The 26,536-nt window shown below is 36.7% G+C and overlaps 2 protein-coding genes across 7 annotated transcripts in view; both read left to right on the top strand.

Moving 5' to 3' along the window:
* The first annotated feature begins 14,286 nt into the window (after nucleotides 1-14,286).
* Nucleotides 14,287-20,170, top strand: cxcl14 (chemokine (C-X-C motif) ligand 14). Its single transcript, XM_079892223.1, has 4 exons — nucleotides 14,287-14,637; nucleotides 15,717-15,822; nucleotides 17,916-18,029; nucleotides 19,089-20,170. The coding sequence occupies exons 1-4, from the start codon at nucleotides 14,574-14,576 to the stop codon at nucleotides 19,102-19,104; spliced, it is 300 nt and encodes a 99-aa protein (XP_079748349.1). The 5' UTR covers nucleotides 14,287-14,573; the 3' UTR covers nucleotides 19,105-20,170.
* A 3,459-nt stretch (nucleotides 20,171-23,629) lies between these two features.
* The window catches only part of fam13b (family with sequence similarity 13 member B), a 50,485-nt gene continuing 47,578 nt past the window's right edge, over nucleotides 23,630-26,536 (top strand). For 4 of the 6 annotated variants that reach the window (XM_079893265.1, XM_079893262.1, XM_079893263.1 and 1 more), the window contains exon 1: nucleotides 23,630-23,832. The gene's annotated coding sequence lies outside the window, so the exon portion shown is untranslated. The remainder of the gene's footprint in view (nucleotides 23,833-26,536) is intronic. The other 2 variants (XM_079893266.1, XM_079893264.1) reach the window with 2 other exon arrangements.

The raw sequence follows: 26,536 nt of genomic DNA, 5'->3' as shown, positions 1-26,536 counted from the left end.
TACAATCTAAAAACAAAATAATGCTTTTTAAAGAAGTAGTTAAATTTACTAAACTTAAAATGAAAATAAAAACAAAACTGATATTATAAAAATACACTTGTAGGTTTGAAATTATTTAGCACATTAATGTTCACCAACAACAACAAATATTCAACAACAAATATTTTAGCAAAATATATTTATAATTTAGTGTTAATATTTTAGTCAGAATGCACAATGCGCTCCTATTCTATTGCGCTCCGTCTGTTCGGTGCTCCTTCACAGAAGTTTAGCTTGCAGAAGGCTCGTCCACTCATGACAGCAAAATGGAAAAATTTGCTTGACTTTCTAACATTTACAGATTGAGAATATGTCCGTGGAATGTACGTTATGCACTGAGGAAATTATTGGATGTCACTTCAGCTTATAGATTATTAATAGAGGTATATTTGTTTCCACCAATCACTGCACAAGTGAAGTTTACATATGATGATGAATGCACGTTAGTGCGAGCCCTCCCAGAACCCATAGAGAATGCATTGCAGTGCCTGCAGTTCGGAAAAAAAAAAATTCTTTGTATGGAAGTCTATGGGAAATCCCCCAAAAAGAGTTGGTACTCCACAGAACTTGACTTGACGCTGATTGGACTATATCCAGAGGCAGAACAACAGTGACTGCTAGTGTAACTCTGTGGTTGAATGCGAATGTGATTGAAAAAGTCCCTTTCACACTTTGGTGGTGCGTCGCCCAATCGCCCTAATGAAGAAACTGCCCCTGCTATGCAACAAGTAATTATACATGTTTGGTATCATTTGAAATGTCTCAGTGCGACTGGTGCAAAGGTCTCATTCCCAAAGAAGTAAAACAAAAGGTAATAAAGTTTTTAAGAGTTTATACATAACTTGCACACAGAGGAGGGTGTGTCTTCCAGGCAAATGGCCTCCTACTCTCAAAAGGTGTAAACTCTGAATGCAAATTCACATTGTTATGTTTCCATGTGAAAGAAGTTTTTGTCTTGGTCTGGGTATATAATGAATTGTAACAAGAGGCTCGGGGCAATTTGTAACTCAAATTAGCCTGTGATGCTGAGTGTATGCACAACACTTCGCATCATATATTTTATAATGTCAGGTTTGCATCTTCTCTCTTTATTCCAGAGCATTTGATGTTTTGTATTTATGATCTTTGAACTGATTCTGAAATTGGCAATATACATTTACCTGACATAATAAATTGTTACATTTAATTTATTCCGACTGACTCTGCGTCAGATTAGTGACCACTAATATTTGGCATTAATTCAAGTGTACTTGGTTTTGCAAAGACAAAAAGTGAATTTCCGTTTAGAACAGCAAATACTGCTTGACCAATCTAAATGTGGCTGTGTCTTACCTCTGTTTTTAATTTAATGTTACTTTAGATAAGTGTACGTGGGAAACCACGGCATGGCCAATCCAAAGCTATATAAGAGAAGTAATGTTGGTCAGCTTATCTGTAATAGTGACCTCTCTACTGAAATAAACGTTACTTTAATTTCAAGTGTATGTAATTCCATGGGTGCTATACCAAAGTATATTTGATTGTGTAAGTGTGAATGCGACCAATCTCAGTTATATAGCAATTACCTCTGTTTAGTGACCGAAGCTGGCGAGATTGTGATCGTGAGACCCCCATTTGGACCGATAAACATGACGAAACAAATGCATGGATGACAGCTGGGCAATGTGACATAGTTGAAGGAATGTAGATTTGGTGATAGAGTTAATATGAGCCTGAAAGGAGAGAGAAGAGTAGAAAATTACCATCTAGATTTTTAACTGTACTTGAAGGTTTGATATGAGTACCAGCAATCTCACAGGTGAAATCAGTAGGAATATTGCTATCGAGTGACGGAGTTCAAATAAAAATTATGTGTTTTGTCCATGTTTAGTGTCAGAAAATGTTAATTGAGCCAATCTTTTATTTCATGCATGCAAGCAGAGATTTTGTCAGTTTGAGCAGATAGAACAGGAGTACAGATAGTGTATATTTGGAGGTCATCAGCGTGAAAATGATCATTAAAACCAAGAAGGTGTAAGATCTGACCCAGAGGTAGTATGTAAATTATGAATAATAATGGCCACCAGAGAACTGATCCCTGGGGGACACCTTGCTAGGTGACAGTAGGTGATCAAAAATCTTGTACTGAAATGTAAAATTGCCTGTCAGAGAGATAGGAAGAAAACCAAGAAAGATCAGCACAAGAAATACCCACATTCGAGGCGAGAAATAAAAATCATGGGAGACAGCAGAGATGTTCACAAGTCTTTCATCTGGAGTCTGAGTCAAGTCTTAAGTCTTTAAGCTCAAGCCTGGAGTCTTTCGTCACGAGTCTGAGTCGAGTCATTTCATGCCATGCCTTACAAAAAATGTTTTCATTCTCATACTCAAAAATCCTATTTTTATTCTAATTGTACAACGCATTCTCATCCTAGGGCGTCATATACTGACGCTTTTGACATTTCGTCTACATCGAACGCACATGGCACCCTTTAGCGTCAATATGACATGCACAGAGCTTTGTTCGGTTATGGGTAGGTTTAGGTCTGGGGTAGGGTTAGGGTTAGACCGCTAGGAGGCGCCTTCTGGCCCATATCTATCTGCGTCTCATATTGACGCTAAAGGGTGCCATGTGCGTTCGATGTAGACGAAATGTCAAAAGCATCAGTATATGACGCCTTGGGATGAGAACGGGCTGAATTGTATTATATAGACAAAATATATGATCTTTCTAATATGCGTTTTGTTTGTCATAAAGGTCCTAAGATGTAAGGGATAATGTACATCCTTCTATCTCTCTCTCTCATAGACACATTAAAAGAGAGAAAAGCTGCATATACTATGAAAAGACTGATAAAAGTAAAACGTAGTGCTAGGTTTAAAGGCTAGATTTTTTTGTTAAAGGGGTCATCGGATGCCCATTTTCCACAAGTTGGTATGATTCTTTAGAGTCTTCATGTAAAGTTTGTAACATACTATGGATAAAATTCCTCAATGGTTGTGTAAAACAACACCCTTTTTACCTTCTCAAAAACAGCTCTGTTCCCAACGACCCATTTCAGAGCATGTCTCTTTAAATCAGGGTTCACCAATCTCGGTCCTAGAGGGCCGCTGTCCTGCAGAGTTTAGCTCCAACCAGCTCCAACACACCTGTTTGAAAGTTTCTAGTATGCCTAGTGAGACCTTGATTAGCTGGTTCAGGTGTGTTTAATTGGGGTTGGAGCTAAACTCTGCAGGAAAGCGGCCCTCCAGGACCGAGATTGGTGAACCCTGCTTTAAATGATAATGAGTAACTGCTCACCCCACCCCAACCTGCCTTGGTGGACAGTATACAAATGGCCATTTTTTGCTCTTTTTTTTTTTTTTTGGTCCAGTATTCTGTAACATGTATTTTTAAGGATGAAGAAGGTAGTTATAAATCAAAATTCAGTTCATTAAACAAAGCAAATATGATAATCCAAGAGAGCAATGGCAATGTAACAGAGTGTGTAACACGGACAATACCGGACAAAGACAGAGGACTACAGAGGAACTTAAATACACAAGATAATAATGAGATGATGAAAAACAGCTGTGAAGATGAATGAGTGTCCATTGAAACTGATGACTGGTGGGAAACTAAGAACAAAGGAAACCGATAACTGATGAATGCAAAATAAAAGTCCATAAAAACTAAACTAAACTAACAGATCGTGACAACCGGTGATGTGAAAGATTATGTTTGTAAAACCACAATAATAAAGTCTCTAGGTTAGCAATTGAGAACAAAAATCACAACCTTACAAAAAAAAAAAAAAAAAAAAAAGGAAATATGTTCCATAGAGTCCGCTGTATCTTGTTAACCAATTGACTCTTTTTAATCAGAAACTCTTGATAGACTCTCTGCCTTTGATAATAAAACCCGAGTGAGAGACAAATCTCTCGCCAACCAAACGTACTTCTTTTTAATTGTGCCTTAAATGGTATTTAAATTAATATCTGTATTACCACAGATTACTGTTTTGTCAGTATGTTTTAAAGACAATATTTCACATTTTGAAATATTGAGAGAGGCCAGAGACCTGAAAAAATTACACATTTACATTTACATTTAGTCATTTAGCAGACGCTTTTATCCAAACCGACTTACAAATTAGGACTAAATTAAGCGAGTCATCGCGAAGAGGCAAAAACAACGCAAGAAGTGCTCAAAATACGAAGTTCAGGCATTATTCAGAGTAGCATAAGCGCGATAAGCGAGGGTTTAAAGGGAAAGGGAAGGGTTTTTTTTAATTATTTTTTTATGAGGTTAAGTGCTCACGGAAGAGATGGGTTTTCAGCTGTCTTTTGAATGTGAAAATTGAAAATTGAAATTGAAAATTATTTAATAGAAATCTATATTTCTTTATCATGAATTCCTGAATTTATCATGAGCACCTTTAATCACATTATTCTGATTGACCATTGCATTTCAAATCAGAGTAAATAACAGAAAAAGAAAGGGAGAAATAGGGCAACCCTGTCTTATTCCTCTGTGAGTGAATAGGACATTTTGGTGTTGTTCCAGATATAAGTTTAACACAACTTTTTTCTCTGTCTTAACACAAATGTTTTCACTGCATTGATAAAATAATGATTAAAGTCAAAGAAACGTTATACACTAAAAATGAAATTATGGCTAACAGTATCAAAGGATTTTTGGAAGTCAAGAACAAATCAAGAAATAACCATACATTGTTGGATAGCGACCCTTCATAAACCCTGACTGGCACTCAATCAAATCATCCAGGACATATTTAAGTTGTTTTGCCAGAACCGATGCCAAAATTTTATAGTCGTTATTTAATAATGTGATTGGATCAATCAAAAAAGTATCTTTATGGGATTTTGGTACTAGAGTAATGACACCCTCTCTCATTGATGGTGTAAGGCATCCATTGACAAATGATTCTTCATACACTGCCAATAAAAATTTAGATAGATGGGTCACAAAAAGTTTTATATAGCTCAGGGGCCGTATTCACAAAGCATTTTATCTTACCACTAGGAGTACTCCTAAATCGCACTAAAAGATTTTAGCTAGGAGTTTTCTCTTAGAAGTTATTCACAACGCCTTCAGACCTACTCTTAGTAAAGAAAAATGACAACTCCTAAACTAAGAGTGAGTCTTCATTGCTATGGATGACATCATTACTCATGCACGAGCTTGACTGAAGTGACCACACCTTGATTGGCTGATGATTGTAACGCGGGAATGATTCCTAACACCTCCCCTACGATGATGAGTGACAGGTGACAGGTCTGAGAATGCGTGCGCTACACAAGTAGTGCGAAGGACGGAAGATGATGAATAACTGAATAAATAGCCTAAATGAATAAAGAGTAGGCTAAGGCTAAACAAATAGCCTAGCCTAATGAAACATATGGATTGATGCAATATCTTTGCAACATTATTGAATTAATCTGTCACTATATGCCTATACGTTTGCAAAGAGAAGAACATTTTAATTTGATTCATAATGAAACGTTACAAATAGTTTACATGCAATGAGTAGCCTAGTTTTGGTTGTTGGTGGCGTTATTGCATCCCTAGTTATGCCTACAATGCAGAATTGTTCCCTCGCGATTGGAAGCTCCTGTAGCCGCCGCATACGCATTTCAAAACATCGCAGCGTGAAATGCCACAAAAAGCGGTTTGTGAATAGGTCTTAATGAGTTAGGAGTCCTCTCGACTTCTTTTAAGCTGTCCCAGGCTTAGGTGCTACTTTTAGGGCTAAAATGCTTCGTGAATTACTCTTAGTCAAAAAAATTAGGAGTCCTAAAGTTACGAGTGACACGGCCATTATTTTTAGGAGTTGCTCCTAAATTCGCCAGTTAGGAGCTACTTTTAGCCTTAAAATTATTCAAAGCATTTTATCTTACCACTAGGAGTACTCCTAAATCGCACTAAAAGATTTTAGCTAGGAGTTTTCTCTTAAAAGTTATTCACAACACCTTTCAGACCTACTCTTAGTAAAGAAAAATGACAACTTCTAAACTAAGAGTGAGTCTTCGTTGCTATGGATGATGTCATTACTCATGCACGAGCTTGACTGAAGTGACCACCTTGATTGGCTGATGATTGTAACGCGGGGATGATTCCAAACACCTCCCCTACGATGATGAGTGACAGGTGACAGGTCTGAGAATGCGTGCGCTACACAAGTAGTGCGAAGGACGGAAGATGATGAATAACTGAATAAATAGCCTAAATGAATAAAGAGTAAGGCAAAACAAATAGCCTAGTAGCCTAATGAAACATATGGATTGATGCAATATCTTTGCAACATTATTGAATTAATCTGTCACTATATGCCTCTGCCTACGTTTGCAAAGAGAAGAACATTTTAATTTGATTCACAATGAAACAATTAGTTTACATGCAATGAGTAGCCTAGTTTTGGTTGTTGTTGGTGGCGTTATTGCATCCCTAGTTATGCCTACAATGCAAAATTGTTCCCTCGCGATTGGAAGCTTCTGTAGCCGCCGCATACGCATTTCAAAACATCGCAGCGTGAAATGCCACAAAAAGCGGTTTGTGAATAGGTCTTAGTGAGTTAGGAGTCCTCTCGACTTCTTTTAAGCTGTCCCAGACTTAGGTGCTACTTTTAGGGCTAAAATGCTTCGTGAATTACTCTTAGTGAAAAAAATTAGGAGTCCTAAAGTTACGAGTGACACGCCCATTATTTTTAGGAGTTGCTCCTAAATTCGCCAGTTAGGAGCTACTTTTAGCCTTAAAATTCTTTATGAATATGGCCCCAGATCCTCAATAGTGAAAGTGCCTCTCTCTATTAAATGATTAATTTCAGCTGAAATTTCAATTTAGTCTAGGCCTACCCTTCTTTTAATAGCATTTTTTTTTTTTTTTTTTACCATAGGTCCTAACAGCACATCCTATTTCAAATGTTCCCATTTTTTACCAAATTCACCATTATTAATTTCAGAGATTATGGATAGGCGGCATAGGCCTAAGTCTTTCTGTAATAGATTTCAAGTCTTCGTTATTTAGCAATGATTTATTGAGCTTCCAAGTGTCCTCCACTAATTATATGATCCTTATGCCCAGATAATGCAACTTTAAGGCTAATAAACTTATAGTCAGTTAAAAGCAGATGTACTTTTTCTAAAATAAAAAGCTCAAACCCTCAAAGTCTGAAGAAATAACCAAAAGTCAATACATGACTGTAATGTGAAATTGTTGTTGCTCAAAAGTAAACCGCTTAGTTGAGGGGATTTTACCCTCCAGATATCAATCAAGTCAAGACTGTAACTTAAACGTAAAAGATCACTGGATTGACTTTGTTCTAGGAGGGAATCTGTCCATGGAATCATTCATGACCAAATTAAAACCCCATTGGTTTTTAAAAAAATGTAAACCCTCAGGGTACGAATGAGTCTCTTGAATGAAAGTTAAGTTTGCATTTTTTTAATTGTTCGCAAAAAAAAAAAAAAAAAAATATATTTTTTTTACCACGTTCCTTAAACCTCTGGCATAATGGAACAATTTCAAGACAAATAAACAAGAACAAATAAAAACTACTATCAAAAGAGAAAGAAAAAGAAAGCTCTGCTTTTCTCCTTCTAAATGTGAAAATATAGGCAAACAGACGAAGTAAGTTAAGCCTTTAAAACCACTTAGCCTACATTTGTTTGGCTTGTTAGATTCCTCGGGGTACGAGTGGTTCACGAGTTTCTGAAGACCTTTCTTGCGTTTTTCATTTGCGCCACTCATTTTACCGTTGTTATAGTTTCGGCTAACGCTACTTCCATTGATTTAATCCTGTTTTCCTCTTTTAAGGTTATCAAGTCACATTTCATTTAACGTGTTCAAGAGTTCCTATGATTTAAGCACTTAAACACTAGGCAATCCATTTAACTAAGCATTTTGTAGTAATGGCCAACACAATGAGAAACTTAAAACGCATTCTTCGGTGCCATCTTGTCGCCTCCCATTATTAACATTTGCGTAAGCAGACTTCTCTTGTTTCTGCTTCTTCTTCTTCTTCTGATTTTTAATGGCGGTTGGCAAACAACTTTTTAAAGTGCATTACCGCCACCTTCTGAAATGGATTGTGGATCAAAATAGCCTACATTACCCGTTACAAAAAAATAAGTTAAAAATATATATAAAATAACTAAATAAAACTATTAATAATAATACATTATTATTCCCATCATTATAAACACAATTTTAATAATAACTAAACTCTATATCCTTCTAATAAGCCCAGCTTTTCCCAAAAAAGCTAAATATTGCTCTAGGCTACCCCACATGCCCTGAATTCAGTTGTAATATTTCCTTCATTTCAAATCTCATTTTTTCTCTACCTATCCTATCTTTCAGAATCATCCTTTCCTGCTTGTACAATTAATAATTACATGTTCTATTGACTCTATACTATTACACTGCTCACCCAACCAAGTTTCATGTTTCCCTATTATTTTAAGCATACTATTTAATCCAGTATGCCCAAATCTCATTCTCGAAAATAATGTCCTCTTCTTTTTTATTTCTATTATTTTCTCTCATTCCTCCTACATTCTTCTGGATACTGTAGAACATTCTCACTTTTGTTTCCATATTCCACTCCTCCTGCCACTTCTTTTTCATTTCTGCTTTGATTATGCTTTTAACTTCTGCCTTACTATAATTTACTGCCATATTTACCAGTTGTTGTTTTTTTTGCACTTTGTGCATTTTTTTCTGCCAATTCATTACCGACTACTCCTATGGGCTGGAATCCAGATAAATTTCACTATTACTCCTACTTTATTGATTCTGTAAACAGTTTGGGCTATTATATATTTTTTATATATATATATATATATATATATATATATTTAAATACCTGCATGTAATTACAGCTGTCATTTCTTTATGTAATTACATCTATAATTACACTGTTGATACTTCCCTTACACCTCAACCCACCCTTAAATCTACGCATACCACCAAACCTGACCCTAGCTTTACCCGTATCCCACCTCAATAGCAGAAAAGGTGTTTTGCAATACAATATGAACACAATAACATTGTACTTATTTTTTTATGTAAATTATATAAGGGATGGTATTGTTGTAAAATTTCTAATTTTTAATTTCACTTTTCAGTCATCTCAAGCAAGCACTGCTCAAAAGTTGTTTTCTTTCTACTTAAACATTTTCTCTTCTACAACTTCTCTTCTGCTTTGGTCTCTATCACTTTTCGGGGTTCCCCAGGGTTCTGTATTGGGCACTTTTATTTATTTGTATATTTATATAAATGTATGAATTCATTTAGTTAGTTAGTTAGTTAGTTAGTTAGTTAGTTAGTTAGCTATTTAGGCAACATTTTAGCAGTATAATTAATAGTATTCCAATTAGTACAATATAACTTAAAGTATAACAAAAAAAAATATGTTGTGAATTGTAGCTTTTCTACCTCAGGGCTTCTGCTAAATTAAAACCTTTCATTTAATTAAAATGAGAATCTGTCATTCATCTCAATTTCGCCTGTCGAACATACAATTGCCAGGATCCTGTCTGGCACCAATAACACGAAACATCTTTTTATAAAACTGGCCTACTAATACAAGTTCATTATAGATATTTGAATCTCTAAAAGGTTTGGTGGCACTTTTTATTTCCAACCATTTCGATCAATATGCCTCTGGCTTTCATAAATCTTCAAAGCAATTACTTCTGTCCACTTCACGGTCCTGATTAAAGTTTAAAGGTGATCATGATTTCTCTGTTGCTTCCAGGAGGCAATAGATATACCTCTGCATTTGATACTCCAGGACTATTACATACTAAAATCCTGTTTGATGTCCTAGCCTTTTGAGTGTGAATTGTTTTGTTGTGTTGAATTGTTCAAAAGTATATTTGTAGCACTTTGTCTTGTATTGTATGAGTTTTATTTATTCCATTGTGCAGCACGTCAAATGTGCCTTGTAAATTAATATGATTTGACTATAATGTGCGCGTCAAGAAATATCACATTATTAAAATGGAACTGGACTGACTTATGTATTGTGTGTGTGTTGTTATTGTCAGCAGGTTATTGGATTTATGAACAACAAATGACATATAAAGGGAAATTTGTTCGGTGATGAAGAAACTTATACAAGCACAACAACAAACCTGCCTATGAAAATGTCCAATCAACCAAGATATGTGATGAAGATCAGCAAGCTCCAAAGACAGTGTTATGTAACATTATCAGATTATATAGATTACTTACTCACTGAAACCAGGCTCTTGAAGAAAAATACAGAGATGGACGGAGGTGTACAGAAACTTTTCTGGATGCATCTCTGCTTGTTTAATGCTGAACAGATCGACTCTGAAGGATTCTGGTATGTTCTAATGCTTTTGTTTATATGTCAATGTGGGGACAATTATTCTACAGCCAAAGTGTAAATTGTTCTCTCTAAAATAAACTGTTATGAAGTCAAATTATTTGTGACTCTGCAAGTCAGATGCATCTTCTGTGTCTCCTGTTTAGGTATTCTCAGTCTTATGCAGTATAGGCTTCCCTTTGCATGTTATTTAACGCAGGCATTCCTATGATTCCTCCAGGACATTTAGACTATTATAGTGGAATTCTTCACAGTCATTATCCAGCATGTTCTCTCACGGAGCACGTAAACATGAAGAATCTGAGAGGCCGCTGGCCATCGGCTAACCTGACTTAAAATCATTACATGTAATTACAAACACCGCCCTTCTGCGGGAGCAATTTTCACAGACATGCCTGATCAAGAAAAGAAGGAGCCGCTTTGATGCTTGTTGACGTGCTGATATATGCTTTGTCATGTCACGGTGCTTGCCTTTTAACAGCAGAGATTTGGTGCTGATATGCAGTGCAAATACGCTATATAACAAAGAAATATTACTCAACATGATAGACCCACGGACTATGTCATCATGCAACAAAGACATGAAGGTTTTATTTGAATGCATTAGTTAATGAAAGAGCAACAATAAAGTAAAATGGGCCTGTGAGTGGGGAAAAATAAAATACTTTCATAGTCACGCTATTGAATTCAATCAAAGGCCCTTATCTTGTTGAAACATAACTCATTCTAATCTTGTTTAGCTTCAAAACCTAAATTGCACATCAAGTGATGGTCCATCGCAATACTAAAATTGTTCAAAAAGTAAGCAGAAATGCACTTAAAAAAAAAAATAAAAAAAAGAAAATATATATAAATATATATATATATATATTAATAGGTTTCTAAACGTCTCTTGAATTTGGGTTCTTTTAATACTCCCAACAGCCAATAATTCACTGCACAAAACCATCCTTGTATTTAGTGAATTGTATTTATTGCGGATATTATTTTACCTTTTGTAAACTGTTTTTGAGAATGAGGGCATATTGCGCAACATGTCCATTCTGCCTAATTTAGTTTGATTCTATCAAGTGAGGAAGATGAAAATGAGGCAAAATATTGAGATTGTTTGGACACTAATTGATGCCAGTGAATGATATGGGAAGAGATTAAGAGTTGTTAACTGTTTAGTTTGCCCTTACTGTCCGCAACCCTTCCAGAACAGACTCGCGATCCACCAGAACCACTGATCTATGCATTTCCCTTTCCCAAATAATTATACAACGACTTAGGTATTATCAGCTGTGGTAAATCTCAGTGACCCTTATGAATCCTCACTCTATCGCTGTTGCAAACAAACATTTTTCAAAGAGAAGGAGGATGGACTGTGTGCCAAAAATGTCCTTTGGTCTAGAAGGGTCTTATAAACATCAAGAGTAATTGCTCCAATATGCTTGGCTGGAATGAGCTTCATTTTGTGGAGGGTCAGTCAGGTCCTTTTATAATCAATGGGGAGTGTTTCGCATTGTTTCCAGCATGTGGCTGGGACAGAGTAAAAGCAGCAGATTTGATTCATTAAAGCTGCATTTAGAACTGGGTATGTTTATTTTAGATCACCCACTGATTTACCACACCAGACCCTTCTGTGCATGTTACCTCCTTATTTAGGTAACCCTCTTATTGCTTAGTCTACTGTATATAGAGGCATTCACCAGTTAAAATGTTTCATTGGCGATTGGTGATTGGTTAAGTCTGCTTCTGATAAGTTCAGCTCCAAAAGTATTTGGACTCTTATGCTGCTCTTAAAACTACGTCATTGCTAAAATATCAAGCGGCTTGTATTTTAACAAAATATAACACACTTTAAAAGCTAAATATTTCAAGATATTTTAAGTTTTTAATGATAAAACAATACAGTTCAGAATGAAGAAAAACGTATTGTGGCAATTTGTGTATAGAGGACACTTTGTGGTTGTCAAATTGGTTATTCTAAGTCATTAAGCTAAAGATATCCAGCATCATTTGTTAGCACAAGGCTCTTCAGTGAAATTCTTTGCAATAACTTTATATTCCATTTGACTTTTGCAATGCCTTTTCCTTTTCTCCCTGAGCGGACAATCTCAGTATTATGACATTAACAATAAAAAATAGATATAGCTGCCTGTTTTTGGTATGACTGACAACATAAATGCACATGCCAATTTTAGTTGATTTGGGTTAAAGAGGGGCATCAATATTGTCTGTTACCATTAAGTCTCTATTACATCCAGTCAGACAGAATGAAGGGCAGCTTCACATTATTTTCATGCTTTTCAGTTCTCCTGGACCTTTGGATCGACCACAGACGGACATGAAATGGAGTGAGGCACGGCTGATGACAGCTGGGATGAGGTGCTTGTCCGCAGACACAGGTATTCAGATGGTTTGCTTTATACCCTCCAATCATCCATGCATGAGGGGGGAACCAGAAACAGTCTTCTCAGGGGTATCATTTACAAAGCCAAACACTGTGCCAGTGCTGACAACAATATCTATAGTTTTACTCAGTGACTTATTAAGTATTATTAGAAAAGAATTTAATATAAATTATATTATGGAAGTAAATAAAATAGGTCAGCAACAGCTAATGCAAACAGCTTACGCAGGGTTGCTTATTGAAAAAACCTGTCTGACATACATAGAAACTCCCTTTACATATTGTGCAATGTGCAAATAAAAAATTTGCATCTTCAAAAAAATGTTTGCTGACTTTTAAACCTTTAAGTAATTCTATGTTTTGTTAATGTGGGACCTGAATTCTTCATGAAATCATGATCATGTATGAAATTATATATGAAGACTTCAGATGCAAAAGCCTCTGTGCCATTTGAAATTTTCTTCTAAAATGAGCATTTTTATTAAGCTCGTATATTTAGGTTCAGTAATTTCACTTTATTGACAATTAATAGGTCATTTTCATTGCTATTAAAGTGAAATAATTGAACATAAACATACAAGCTTGATAAAAATGATCATTCTAGAAGAAAATATCATATGGCTCTTAGAGGCTTTTGCATCTGAAGTCTTCATATAGCCTATATAAACTCCCTTCAACATGAATGCTGTGAATAAATAGATGCCATAGCAATTGTCGTTTTGTTTCTTCCATTGTAATTCAGTTTAAAAAGAAAATGCCACTTATATAAGTGTGGACAACTCCAAGCAAGTGTCACCATTATGCAATTGTGTGTTGCCTGAAATTTTTAAGTACAATCAAGTTGGATGTTTAAGTCATTGCAACTTAAATTACATTAAACTGAATCTTGTATAACTTATAATTTTTTTTGAATATTGCTTATATTAGGCTATTTTGATGAGTTAAAGCAATGTAAAAACTTGTCATAACTTATTGATCATATCTTTTTTTTTTTCTTTTTTTTTTTTGACAGTGTGTAAGATTTTACACAAATCTCAGTAAAAAGCACAAAAAAAGCACTGAACCTTCTTTGTACAGCTTGGTGAATCAATCAAAAAAGAATTATTATTACATAGATAAAACGTCAACATTATCTGATGGAAGCTATTTTAACATTTAAGAATTCTGTACGACTTTAAAAAACAGATAAAAAAACAGTATTCAGTATAAAGATTCTCTAAAGACAGAACTCTAAAGACTCTTACAGAGAGAAAGAGTGCTAAACTGAGCCTTAATTCATGAGCAAGAATCAATGAGAGCAAATTAAGTGAGCCTTAAAAGGCACGAAAGCCAATGCAATTATCTCCCCCGACAACATACAGACTCTAATAAACTTTATAACTCAATTGTATCTCTTTTTCACTGGGGATATGTGGACCGTGTCATAAAACCTAGAGAGCTGCCTACCCAGACAGCCTCGACTGTGTCCACACGGCCCAAAAATGCTGTCTAGGAAGGAAACTCGCTTGGATTGGAGACAGAGCCACCGTTAATTCGTCGGCGGGCTCTGCATATCAATGAGGCGCTCGAGCGTGTGTTTATAGAAGCTCAGCGCGCTCGAGAGCGTCTCATCAGATTGAGAAGCGCGCGTGCAAAGCTGTGCCTGACGTCTCGCGGAGCACTTTCAACCTGCTACTGACATCAAAGAGACCGAGACCGGGGTTATCATCAAACTCACACTGTTTGAGGATCTCGATTATTGGATTTGAGTGGTACAAACAGACCGGAGGCTGCTGCTGGAGGTTCTCAACCAACTATTTGGGATGAATCGCTCTACGGCCGCTTTACTTTTGCTGGTGATCGCCGTTTATTCACTCAATACAGAGGGTGAGTGTGTGTGAACCTTTTTTTTTTTTTTTTAGTTTTAAAGTTATGTTTATTCATTGAGTTTGCGAATATGTGTAGCCTATATCAACAAAGAATTCAATGTTTTAGCTTTTATCCGGAGTGAAGTGTACATGGTTTTAGTAGCTATAACAAACCTATTTTTCTTTTGTTTTATCAAATGTTTACAACTTTTCCCGCAGAATAACAGCGCCTTATGCTGGTGCAACTATCAAACATCTCTTCTTCTCAGAGACAGTCTAGTTCATTCTGCAAAACTTGGCCAGTGATAGTAAATAGTGGCTCTTTGTGTTGCTGCTGGATGAGTCTTGTTGGCTTCTGTCCTGAGATGATGCTGAATGGAGCAGAGAAGATTGATGAGGGATTAGATGTGGGTCACACGTCTTTCAGCAGCTCACCTGCCTCTTAGCCGCAGTGTTGAAAGAGAGTGAAAACAGCAAATGGCACTTTAATGAATCACCACGCCAGTGATATGCTGTTTGTTGATTTTGCACAACCTCATTTGTCAGTTCAGTTCTGCAAGTGTGTAAAAGTTAGAAAATACTGGAACCTGCCAGAAAGCATCTCAGGAAGAAATGTCCATGTCACATTTCACAACGCAATCTAAACAAGAATTATGCCTGTTTTCAGAATTAAGCACATTTTCCTCACAAATTATCATTACTTTAATGCAATACATTCTCATTAATATGAAAGTCATTACCTAAAAATCAGGAAACAAAAGTACCATGCATATTTACATTTACATTTGAAATAAATCACATAAATATTAGTAACAATTAATTTGTTAATGCAAATATATTTTTTCAGTGTTTTTTTATTAAAGAAGCGAATGTATAAGGATGACACATTCAATTTGGTTTTACATTTTTCTGTGGACTCACGTTCCACTTTCTTTATGCAATTATACTGTTCTTTCTATTTCTCTTTTCTTTTCAAATATAATTTTTGGGGTGCAAAATGAATCAGAAATCTCTTGACAGTTGTTGTTGTTGTTTTTGAGACTCACCCGTCTATGGTTTTTCTCGAGACTAAACCTTGCCTTTTTATTCATTTCTTAGCATACAAGTGCAGATGCACAAGAAAAGGCCCGAAGATCCGGTACAAAGATGTACAAAAGCTGGAGATCAAGCCTAAACATCCGTACTGTCAAGAAAAGATGATATTGTGAGTTGGAAAAAAAAAATATATCTTTTATTTCCTTGTTTTGGGTTTGTAACGTGTGTTTGGTGTATTTTATTGTTATATTTATGACTTCCAATTGAAATAGTCTGGATAAGAATCAGTAATATTTCTAATGGGCGTTAATGGACTAGTCTAATAATAAGATTTAGCAAAGAAATTATTAATGTAGAGGATAGCCATTTCAAGCATGTGTGTAGACATTGCTGTAAAAAAAAATAAAAAAATAAAGTGCCATCTGCTTCAGAACCTGCTAGAAAGGTCAAGCATGGTCATCCAGCTCAATCCAGTCCCGACCAGTTCAACCAGCTCAAACCAGGCTGTAACTGTCTGGTAATGCAGCTGATCGGGCACAAAAAAATTTAGATTAGCTAATGATCATAAATCACCATCTTAGATCAGCCATATATCCAACACAATTAGCTGCCAACAGAAGCTGTTTTAGTCGGATTTTCCAGGAAGATGCGTATTACAATTGAGTGGCGCACTTGCAGCGTAGAGAGCTTAGTAGAGAGCTTAGTCAAAATGGACTCAAAATTACTCCGCGTGGTTATGTTATGACAGTGCATTCTGTTCATGAAGCCTAAAAGATCCTAGCGTGATTTCTCAGATGTAAGGCAAATTTGTGTTTGTGATAAGCATGTCTTTTTTATTGTCAACATTACTATACATTACTGTTCCATCTGCTGGTCATATTAGGTATTGCAGTGCATTTACAGAGCTGGAGACTTCTACACTGTAAAAATGATTATTGGTTTAACTTAAAAAAGTAAGTTACCTGGTTACCTTCAAATTGAGTTAATTGAAATTAAAAAATTAAGTTAATACAACAAAGGAAATTGGTTTAATAAACAGAAGCTAAAATAATTATGTTTTCTGAACCACATTAATTATCTAAGTTGATGTGACAAAAGATGAGTTTGTGATAAATCATGAAAAAAATTTTTTTTACAGTGTAGTAAGGTTGTGGGAATATTCTGAAACGTTCTTATTTGTAAAATTCGATATTTATTCAAAAGCATGTCTTGCAATAAAATCTTGTAACATGGATGAGAGAGAGAGAGAGAGAGAGAGAGAGAGAGAGAGAGAGAGAGAGAGAGAGAGAGAGAGAGAGAGAGAGAGAGAGAGAGAGCAGAAATGTTGCTCTAAACTGTGAATTTCAAATCAAATTGGTCGAATGTGAAACTTATTCTTTGCTTTATTCCTTGAAGTGCACAGACAATCTTTGATTCAAGTGCTGTACTGTTGTAATCATTTGAAGATTATAATAATATAGTATTTAAGTTGGTAATTATACTGTATATAATTGTTAGTGCAGACATATATTTGACATATTAAACTTTTTTTGTTATCCTTTTACAAAAAAGAAACAAGTCTGCATTTATTAGATTGCTTCACTCAAATTTCTTTTAACCTCAAAGTTTTTGATAACAATCCGTGGCCATTTAGCTCATTTGTCTGGATTTGCATTCGTGAGCTCTGACCTCAGAGAAAAACAAACCCAGTGGATTGTGCTGAGAACGTCCCTTCTCTCCAGTAAATGGCACTGGATTCTGAGTGTGAGTTTAACATTCTAGAAGCTTCTCCAGTCTCACAAGAGCTCCTGTGAGTTTAGAGACAACAAACATTTTCTTTTGGCCGCACAGGTGAATAATAAAGGAAAAAGAAAATCGAGGAAAATGACTATAGGGACTCTTGGTCAGTGTGATTCAGTGACTCCAGCAATGTGGTAAACATCTTCTTAATAGGCAAAATTGAATTGAATTCTGCTTTGGTTTTGTATTTGTTTACTGGTCACATGTTCAGCAGAGCATTATTTGGTCATGATGATGATTCACCTCAGAACATTTTGTTTGGATGTCTATTTTCTACCATCTACTAATAAACTGAGTGATGATTTTTCTCAAATCTCTAATTCGTACAGTGTTACATACATTTATTAACAAAAATGATATTGGATGAAAATCCTTGCATAATGTTTGTGTTGCTGATTGACTAATGTTTTCCCCTGGTCTCATCCTGTTTACCCATCTTCTCCTCCAATCCACTCATCCATAATTTTCCCCATGTGTTTATAGTGTCACCATGGAGAATGTGGCCCGTTTCAAAGGTCAGGAGTATTGCCTGCACCCCAGACTCCAGAGCACTAAGAACCTTGTCAAGTGGTTCAAAATCTGGAAGGACAAACACAGGTAGCGTTCATTGATATACAGCACAGCGAAGTCAAAAACTGTTTAAATCCCAAATTACTCATATAAAATGACATTTTTCCAAAGTTAAATATTAAACAGATAATGATGGTTGTGGTTGTTGCAAAGGGGCTGAAAAAATAAGAGCAATTTGCATCGTCAGTCGAAAAGGAAAGTTCTTTCAGAAGAAGAGCAAGTTATTATAGTTTGATTAAGAATCATAGACTTTGTATTATTATTGAAATTAAACGCACTTTTTGTGTACAATAAGATGAGGAGCAATTTTGATTTTATGTTGACTTCGAAGGTGCACTCAGTTTTTTGTTCTTTATTAAAAAGTTTTTATTAAGAGGAAATTAAATAATACTCTTGAAAAATATGTTTACAGCCACCATGAAATCATAACTGACAATTATTTATGCTGCAGTGTTTATAGTGTTTAGTATAAATTTTCAGTCAGACATACATCACAATAGGGGCTTTCACACCAGTGGAACATTGGCGGAAGTAGCCGCTATTTGGCGTGTTCACACCGCAGGAACTGGGAACGATTTTAGTCATAGGAATGCCATTTGGAGGGACTAAATTAGCTTTCACTTCAGAATAGGGTCTAACCCAGCACAATGGGAACTACCAGTGACGTAAGTGTACGTTGACTTGCTCCACGATTTAACTTCATGAATATGAAAAACAGTAATAAGACACAAACATACAGAAAGCTAATGTTAACGGCATTTACCTGTCGCCTTTGTGTTCTTTTCTCAGCCTCTATGATATGTAGCACTGTAAGTTGTCATAATTTCGTCTCTTAGCTTTCCTTTTTGCTCTTTCAATCGCATAACTTTCGCATAAGAAAATACTGTTTCTGTTTCGTGCTGACTTTAAAACCATGTGCACTCACATGATATGAAGACTCCACACCAGTAGATGTCACTATAATCCCAAAACTACTGGCATGTTTGGCAGCACAACAGACAAAAAATAATTGATGCATCTTTAAAAAGGCCAGTGTAACGTATGAGTGTAACCTCTCACAAATGTTTGTTTCTTGTCCCTTTGTAGGGTGTACGAGGCCTAATCGTTCTACATTATTCACGAGGCTGAACACGTTGTGGGATACACAGCACTACCAGTGAACTGTGGATGACCAGAGGACCAATTTTTTAAAAGCATGACAAAGCATATACCCAGACAAGCTTATAATAAAGCACATCAGTCAATTTTATTAAGTTATATTAATGTGGAATCATTTATAGTCATACAAAAATGTTTCTTATACAGTGTAATTATGAGCCAAATGTGCAGTTATGGCAGAGAAACGTTTCTGTGAATCAGCGCCATCTGTAAGAAGTGATCATTACATTTTGCAATGTGTAATGTTTTCTGAAGCATCAGTTTTTGGTCTGATTTATTGTGTTGTGGCATATAAATGGGGTCCTGAAACTGTATTTGGATACTGTCTGGTTTGAAACTACTGTGGTATACTATCCACGAGTGTCAAAGTAGATCTTAGAGTTCTCACAGTATAAAAAGAACAGAAATATAGAGGATGTGTAAATAATATCTTCAAAGATTTTACTGTGTTCTATGCCAACATTTAACCAGTAAAAGGCAAAGTGTTTTTTTTTGTTTGTTTTTTTATGTTTTTTACAATCATTTTTCAAAAATAGTTTCTCATTGATCTGCCCAAAAGTGCCGGAGGAACTTTCTTTTGTAACTTATTACTTTGGAATTTGGTACTTCATGGTGAAGTGAAGGAGACAATGCTACGTTAAATAATATAAACAATTCAAATCATATCATACCTTTACTTTATATTTACACATATTGTATTCCTCTGTGGACATGAACTGTCACACGGTGAGCACATGAACCTTGGGGCCTGCAGTAGCTCATGTGTTTAAAATTAAGCTTTTTATTTAATATTGGCCCTCCTATCAGCACACTATATGTGCCTCCTCTTTGAGGTGTGCAGGATTCGTAACCTATTGTTTTAAATTGTTTGGTATGACTGTGTTTTTCTTTTTGGTAAATGGAATGTTTCTCGTCTCTTCTTGTACATCAGATTGTATGTATAAGCACACAGAATAGGTTCTTGTGCATTGATCACCTTGCCTATAGTCTAGCTTGTTCAGAATTTATTAGTGAAGCCTATGTATTGTATCACAGAATTGTTGTTTTACTATTTAAATAATAAATAATAGAAATGTTTTAAGTCTTTGTGTTTGGACTGACCCACCAAACACAACTAAAGTCCAAGGAGTGTAATCTTCAAGCACAGCAATAAACATTTAAATAAATCACAGGGTGTATCTTATTTACTGCATATTGCAATCCTTCTTTTTCACTGGTTCAAGGATGTTGGTTATGCACAACATCCAATAATGGAATCTTCCAGTTGCTCCCTGCTGCACTTCATATCAACGTCAATGTTTGGGGTAACGCATTATAAGAAACTCGAGTTACGTAATCAGATAATTTTTAAAGTAACTAATAAAGTAACATTACTTTAAAATGTACAACAAAGTATCCATTTTGTAAAAAAGTAACACAATTCCCATTTATTTACTGACATCTGTCCCCATGTTGAGAGAAATCAGGAGTAAGTGAGGTGTTGTGTGCGCTGTGCAAACATGATGGTTATTGTAGTTCTAGTCTAAATGTGAGCATGCATTTACTCATCTCACTTGCTCAAAAACAGATTCAGTATTCCTCAAAGAACAACAAAAAAAAAACTGAAATGCAAACCTGCGATAACTAAATATTAAATAACACAAATATACTTTATGTATTTAATCTCACTTTATTAAGCTATGTCTTTGCTGCTGTCCTTAAATGATAAAATGTAACCATAGGAATAAACAAAAAGGAATTTAGATAAACATCATGCATGCACAAACGCATGCCAAAGGAGAATATCTAAACACAAACTGTCTTTATTAAATCCACAGGAGAGTAGGGCAAACTCAACCACTTAACGACAAAAAAAAAAAAAAAAAAAAAGAACAGAACAGGGAGTTACCAGACTAAACAAGGGAACTAATGAGTTAATCAACAACAGCTGAACTGACAGAGACTGACACATACTTGGGAACCAGGTCAACTTAGAATGACAGGAACAAACACAATGAAGCAAAACATAATCCTGACAGTATACGCACCCAACCCAGTGGTGGAGGCTTGGGAGATGGAACCAGAGATGCGATCTCCTGCGGTGGATCCAACCGCTGTGGAGACCCAGACGGAGATGAACAGACACGGAGCCAGGATGACACTGCAGGTCTGGAGGGCCAAGGTGGAGCTGACGGCTCATAGGACCGAGGCGGGGATCCGGAAGGCCACAGAAGAGCCAGTGCGACCGAGGACAACGGTGGAGCCGGAGGGAAGGCGGAGCACGGTGGAGCCGAAGGGATGGAGGGCAGAAGTGTATCCAAAGGTCAGGAATCCCATGGTGGAACCAGGTTGATGTCTGACCCAGGCAGAGACGGTGGGAGGAGAGAGCCTAGTGGAATTGGTGGGATGATGGGCCACGGTGGAGCTGAGGGAGCATTGACCCAAGTGGGTCGGAGGACCAAGGTGGAGTCCGGGGCTCTGTGGCTGGAGGAGGAGGAGGTGGGAAAGGAAGGTGGGAGGTGGGAAAGGAAGGCTGGGCAGGCACTCAGGAAGCTTAGGAAACTCAGAACTGGGTGGGACCAGCGGTAACAGGGGAATTAAGGGTATTACCTCCTTTAATTCATCCATTATATTTCCAGAGGCCATTCAAAACTCATTCACAGCGGCAGGGCTCCACTAGTATTCCATCTTGGATGGGCGTTGTTGTCGACTCGCGCACCTGTTCAGACGTATCATTGGTCTCAGGCACCAGGGGGCGGAATATGGCTCAGTAGGACTCACTGGCACATTCTCCATGGCAGGCTCAGGTTCCTTGTCTGCAGTGGAATCAGGCTTTAGCTCCGTATGGCTGACTGGACTCTGACTGGATTCTGGGTCTGGAGTGGAACCGGTGTCCTCCGCTGGGCCGATGATGAATGCAGAGTAATTTACCAGTACTCACTCCACATATGTGGTGAAATCCTCAAATGGATAGTGAGTTAGGCACACCAATTCCAATATCTAAACAGAAACTGTCTTTATTAAATCCACAGGAAAATAGGGCAAACAAAACCAATTAACAACAACGAGACAGGGCAAAGAACTGAACAGAACAGGGAGTGTACCAGACTGAACAAGGGAACTGTTTAGTCCGGTATAATTTAATCAACAACAGGTGAGCTGAATCAGATTGACACATACTTGGGAGCTAGGCGAACTTGACAGGAACAAACACAATGAAACAAAACATAAACAAAACATAATCCAGCACATATGTTTTTCATTTTTGTTTTGTTTTTATTGCTGAAGTAAGATTGGAGAACTTTCTTCTACAATTCTACGTCATATTCTTCTTCTGCAATCCAGAATATCAGCACAGCTGAAAGGTTTGTTTGAGCTGCGCCCTCTACTGTGCAGGCATGATTTTGCATTTCCTTCAGTCTGAGCCTGATTTGTTTGATTTTTGGTGTGAAAAGACCTTTACATTTGCCAAAAATAAAACTTTTTTGTTATTAAAAAACAAACAAACCACCAAGCCCAGCCCAGGTGAGAAAAAAATAACTCAAAAGTAACAGCACTACTTTCCATAAAAAGTAACAAAGTAACACAATAAACTACTTTTTAGGGAGTAACACAATACTGTAATGCATTTCAGAGTGTTAAACAGACCAGTACAAGCTCTATGCTATTTGTACTTACATCTAAGGTCACCTTGTAAAAACACCCAAATATCAGGTAGTATATTAGAATATTATGCCAGTGTATACTGGTATATTTTGCCCCCTCACCGTTTTTAGATCTCCACCAGTGGTTCTCAACCAGGGGCTGGGATCAGGGTGTCTCCAGATGGCTTAAAATTATTAAAATAAGCAAATCAAATAAGCATACTATATTGTAAGATACCTTGCTCACTTTTTACATTTAGCTGAATGTCAACAAACACTGGGTGGCGCTGCAGTTCCATATAAAATACTATTTTTGTACTGAGTGTACACTCACAGCTTCAGGCTGTTTTGAATTGTATTTTTTTTTTTAATTCCCCCCATTCAAAACAAACGAATAGAATAATTTAGTTTTTGTATTAAATGTAGTATATTCAAATAATAACTTCCAGTCAAATTATGAAACATTAAATCTACTAAAACAGATCTGTGTTGCTTTACCACAAAAAAAGAAAAGAAAAAATATTTCATAATTTTGTAATTGTTTTACAGTGTAGGATACTCGAAGCTGGTCACTTTTTATGCGTTGAAAGCCACTTGTTTGAATGTGCGACTTTTTAAAGTAATGACCCTTCTATGATTCCTATCTATGCTTAATCTGACATGTTAGATAAAAGCTACACAGTTTGAAATAAATATAAAGTAATTCCATGGAATATTCTGGAAAACTGTGTTGAGAAGAATGCTGAGGAGATGCCGAGAGAGAGAGAGATAGAGAGAGAGAGAGAGAGAGAGAGAGAGAGAGAGAGAGAGAGAGAGAGAGAGAGAGAGAGAGAGAGAGAGAGAGGCGGGGTCAGTGTGTTTTTGGCATCGTTGTGGGTGTAACTAACACTGTCTCCATTCCACCGAACCAACTATTCACATTAAAACTGGCCATGCCAGCTGAACACTGTAGCTAGTCTCCTTTATTATCACCATTCATATCGCCTCCTTTGGACCAGGGACTAGTAAAATTAATCAGTTTGCTGTCGTTTATCGTCTGGTTTGACCTGGTAAGTGCGGATGGTTTCGATGGAGTGACTTAGCGGATGCTAGCCGTCGCGTTAGCCAGCTCAGGGATCGCCTCTTAGCGACTCATCCTATTTTGTATCAACTTACTGATTTTCACTCTCTTTGGTTGTAGTGTGATCTTAGTATTTCATACATTACATATTTAATTAATTTCTACCTTAATGCAATGTGCATATAATGCCCGTATAGTGGATTTAAAGCTGTTTTGTGCCTTAACTGATGTGTGCGGCTGCAGGAATGATGTTGACAGTGCTAAGCTATGAGGCTAACGCGATAGCGTAGAAAGACGTTTATTTCTTACTAACGAGAATTATATATTCTGTTTATTCTTTAGTGTTTGGCGTGCTTTAAGGGATTAACCACAAACAAAGCTGCATCGTTTTTTATAGTGGGTTCCCTTCATTTTTAATTGTAAATGTATCTCTTTTTTTTTCTTCGCTGAAGATGCTGCTATCAGTTGGGTGATATTGTTGACAGCTGAAGGTTCAACCTGTAACGTTAACTGTCAGAATCACATTCTGTCTAAAAAATAAATAAATATCCTGTTAAACATATCATTTGAAATATAGGAGAGTGCTCTTGGTCGTCGACGTCCTAAAATAGCTTCAGTTTCGTTTAATTGGGATGTGAAACCTGAATCCTGTATAGAGCTGTTTCTGGAACAGCAGCTGAGGGGGATTGTGCTGTTTAATAATAGATTAATTTTTTTAATGTTTTGATGGCCTTGTTTCATTCGAATTGTATAAACAAGTGATTTTTAATGCTAAAATGTAGCATTTGGATTTTATTTCGAGTTTAGAAAGGATGAAACCGTTTTTGGTGTAGGCTATATCTCATATATTTAGTTAGTTAGCTACAAATGGCTCTTGTGAGTGTGAACACTTTTTGCATTTTTAAAAATCCTTTTCCAGTAGTCACGAAAAACTGGAAAAGGCATAAGAATGTTATGGAGAATTTTTTTTGACATTCAAGCCATCCTATGCTTGCCTTGTGACCTTGTAAGCCAAATACATTTTCCAGGCGTACGTGAGTAATACAGAGCAAAGTCATTGACTGTTGTCCCTCCTGTTGGTATAGATTGTTGTTATATCCTCTTGTTTTGTAGTGCAGCAGGGCCAAGCAAAACCAAACGCATCAGATCTCCCAATGAGCCCTGGACAGGATGTCTGAAAGACTAGACAAACCCTTGCGTTCACACCAGCATGAAACCAGGCTTGCTCGTAGCTTTCCAAAACAGAAAAGTGGGCACTAGGATGACTTCTAGCCATTGGCATTCATTGGTTGTTTAGCCTCTATAGCCATTGTGGGTATGGCGGTAAGTGACCTGGTTTTTAAAACCTGCTGAACGTGTCTTGTTCAGATTACAGCTAAACCCAGCTGTCCTTGAGGAGATTTCAGCGCTGCTGCTGCTTGGCTCATCTCGAGGTGACAGACTCTCTTTAGATTCATCCAACCGCCTGTCATGAAAACAGTTGGAGCACCATATGGGTTGTGAGCTAGATTACGGTTAACTGCTTTCATTTGTAATGCTGTGCATTGGTTCTCCGTTGTTATAAATGTGCTGTAATAAGTTTACTGTACATCATAGCAGAATTATCATTCTGAAAATCAGATCTTGAACATTGCACTAAGTGATTATTGCTATGGTGAGCACAGTCATGTGATGAGCTGCTTTGAATTTTTTTCAGATAGCAAAAGTGAAAGTTTGCTTCCTGTTCATTGTTAAGGATATGTTTTTTTTTTTTTTGGGAATCAGAGCTGAAGAAAAGTTACTCAACTGAAAATAGATCTAAGCGGAAACATAGCTCAGTTTCGTCTAATTGCAATGCTGTCAGTTCCACAGAAACAACGCAATTACATCAGTCGCCCTGAAGGAGTGTTTGCATTTTGTAAATTAGCCTGATACTTGCGTCCTATTTTTGTCAAATGGGCTTGGTTCTAGTTACATAATAATCATCTGGTATTTGTGACTGTGGTACATTATGAAACCGTGGTGTGTCCACCTCATTTGTCTGCTTAGTCAATGTTACTTGCAAATTTAGAGAACAGAAAGTTTTTTCAAATGGAAATCCCAGCGGCGACAACCATTTGCGTTAAACAAATCTACACAAAAACATTTCTTGTGTTTGTCAACCTATGTTCATGAGACTGGCAAAAGAAAAAAAAAATCCCATAAACCTTAATTGAAGAAGGGGCCAGAGTCATATTTAGAGACTTAAAGGGCTCGCCTGACTTGACATGGCCAACATAGTGAAACTCTAGTTTCAACACCCTGCAACCACCCATAACACCCAAGGTTTTTGACAGGAAGGGTAAGCACAATTTACAGTTTTTCAAGTAGATGTTTTGATTTTGTTAATGCAAAATCTCCAATAGGGTTTTTTTCAGACATATATCCCTGTAATTTACGTTCAAATTCCAGGCAGTGTTTTTGCTACCTTGAAGGCCACTTCAGGAAGGTGACTCATTTGCAGGGGCATTCCAAACGAAAGTGAACAACTGAATCCCTTGATAAAGGGCCCTTCCACAAGTATGTTAGCTAGGGGTGCATGCCATGGTTACATCAAATTTTTTTTTTTTATAGCTCCCTTCGCCAAATGCGTTCCAAACGGCTACATTATGACATGCGAGCACCCTGTGTATCCGGTCCTACACTGTAAAAATGTATTGTTGGTTTTACTTAAA

Source organism: Squalius cephalus (genome assembly GCF_949319135.1).
Source record: "Squalius cephalus genome assembly, chromosome: 14".
Lineage (NCBI taxonomy): Eukaryota > Metazoa > Chordata > Actinopteri > Cypriniformes > Leuciscidae > Squalius > Squalius cephalus.
This window is presented reverse-complemented; position numbering and strand designations above follow the sequence as displayed.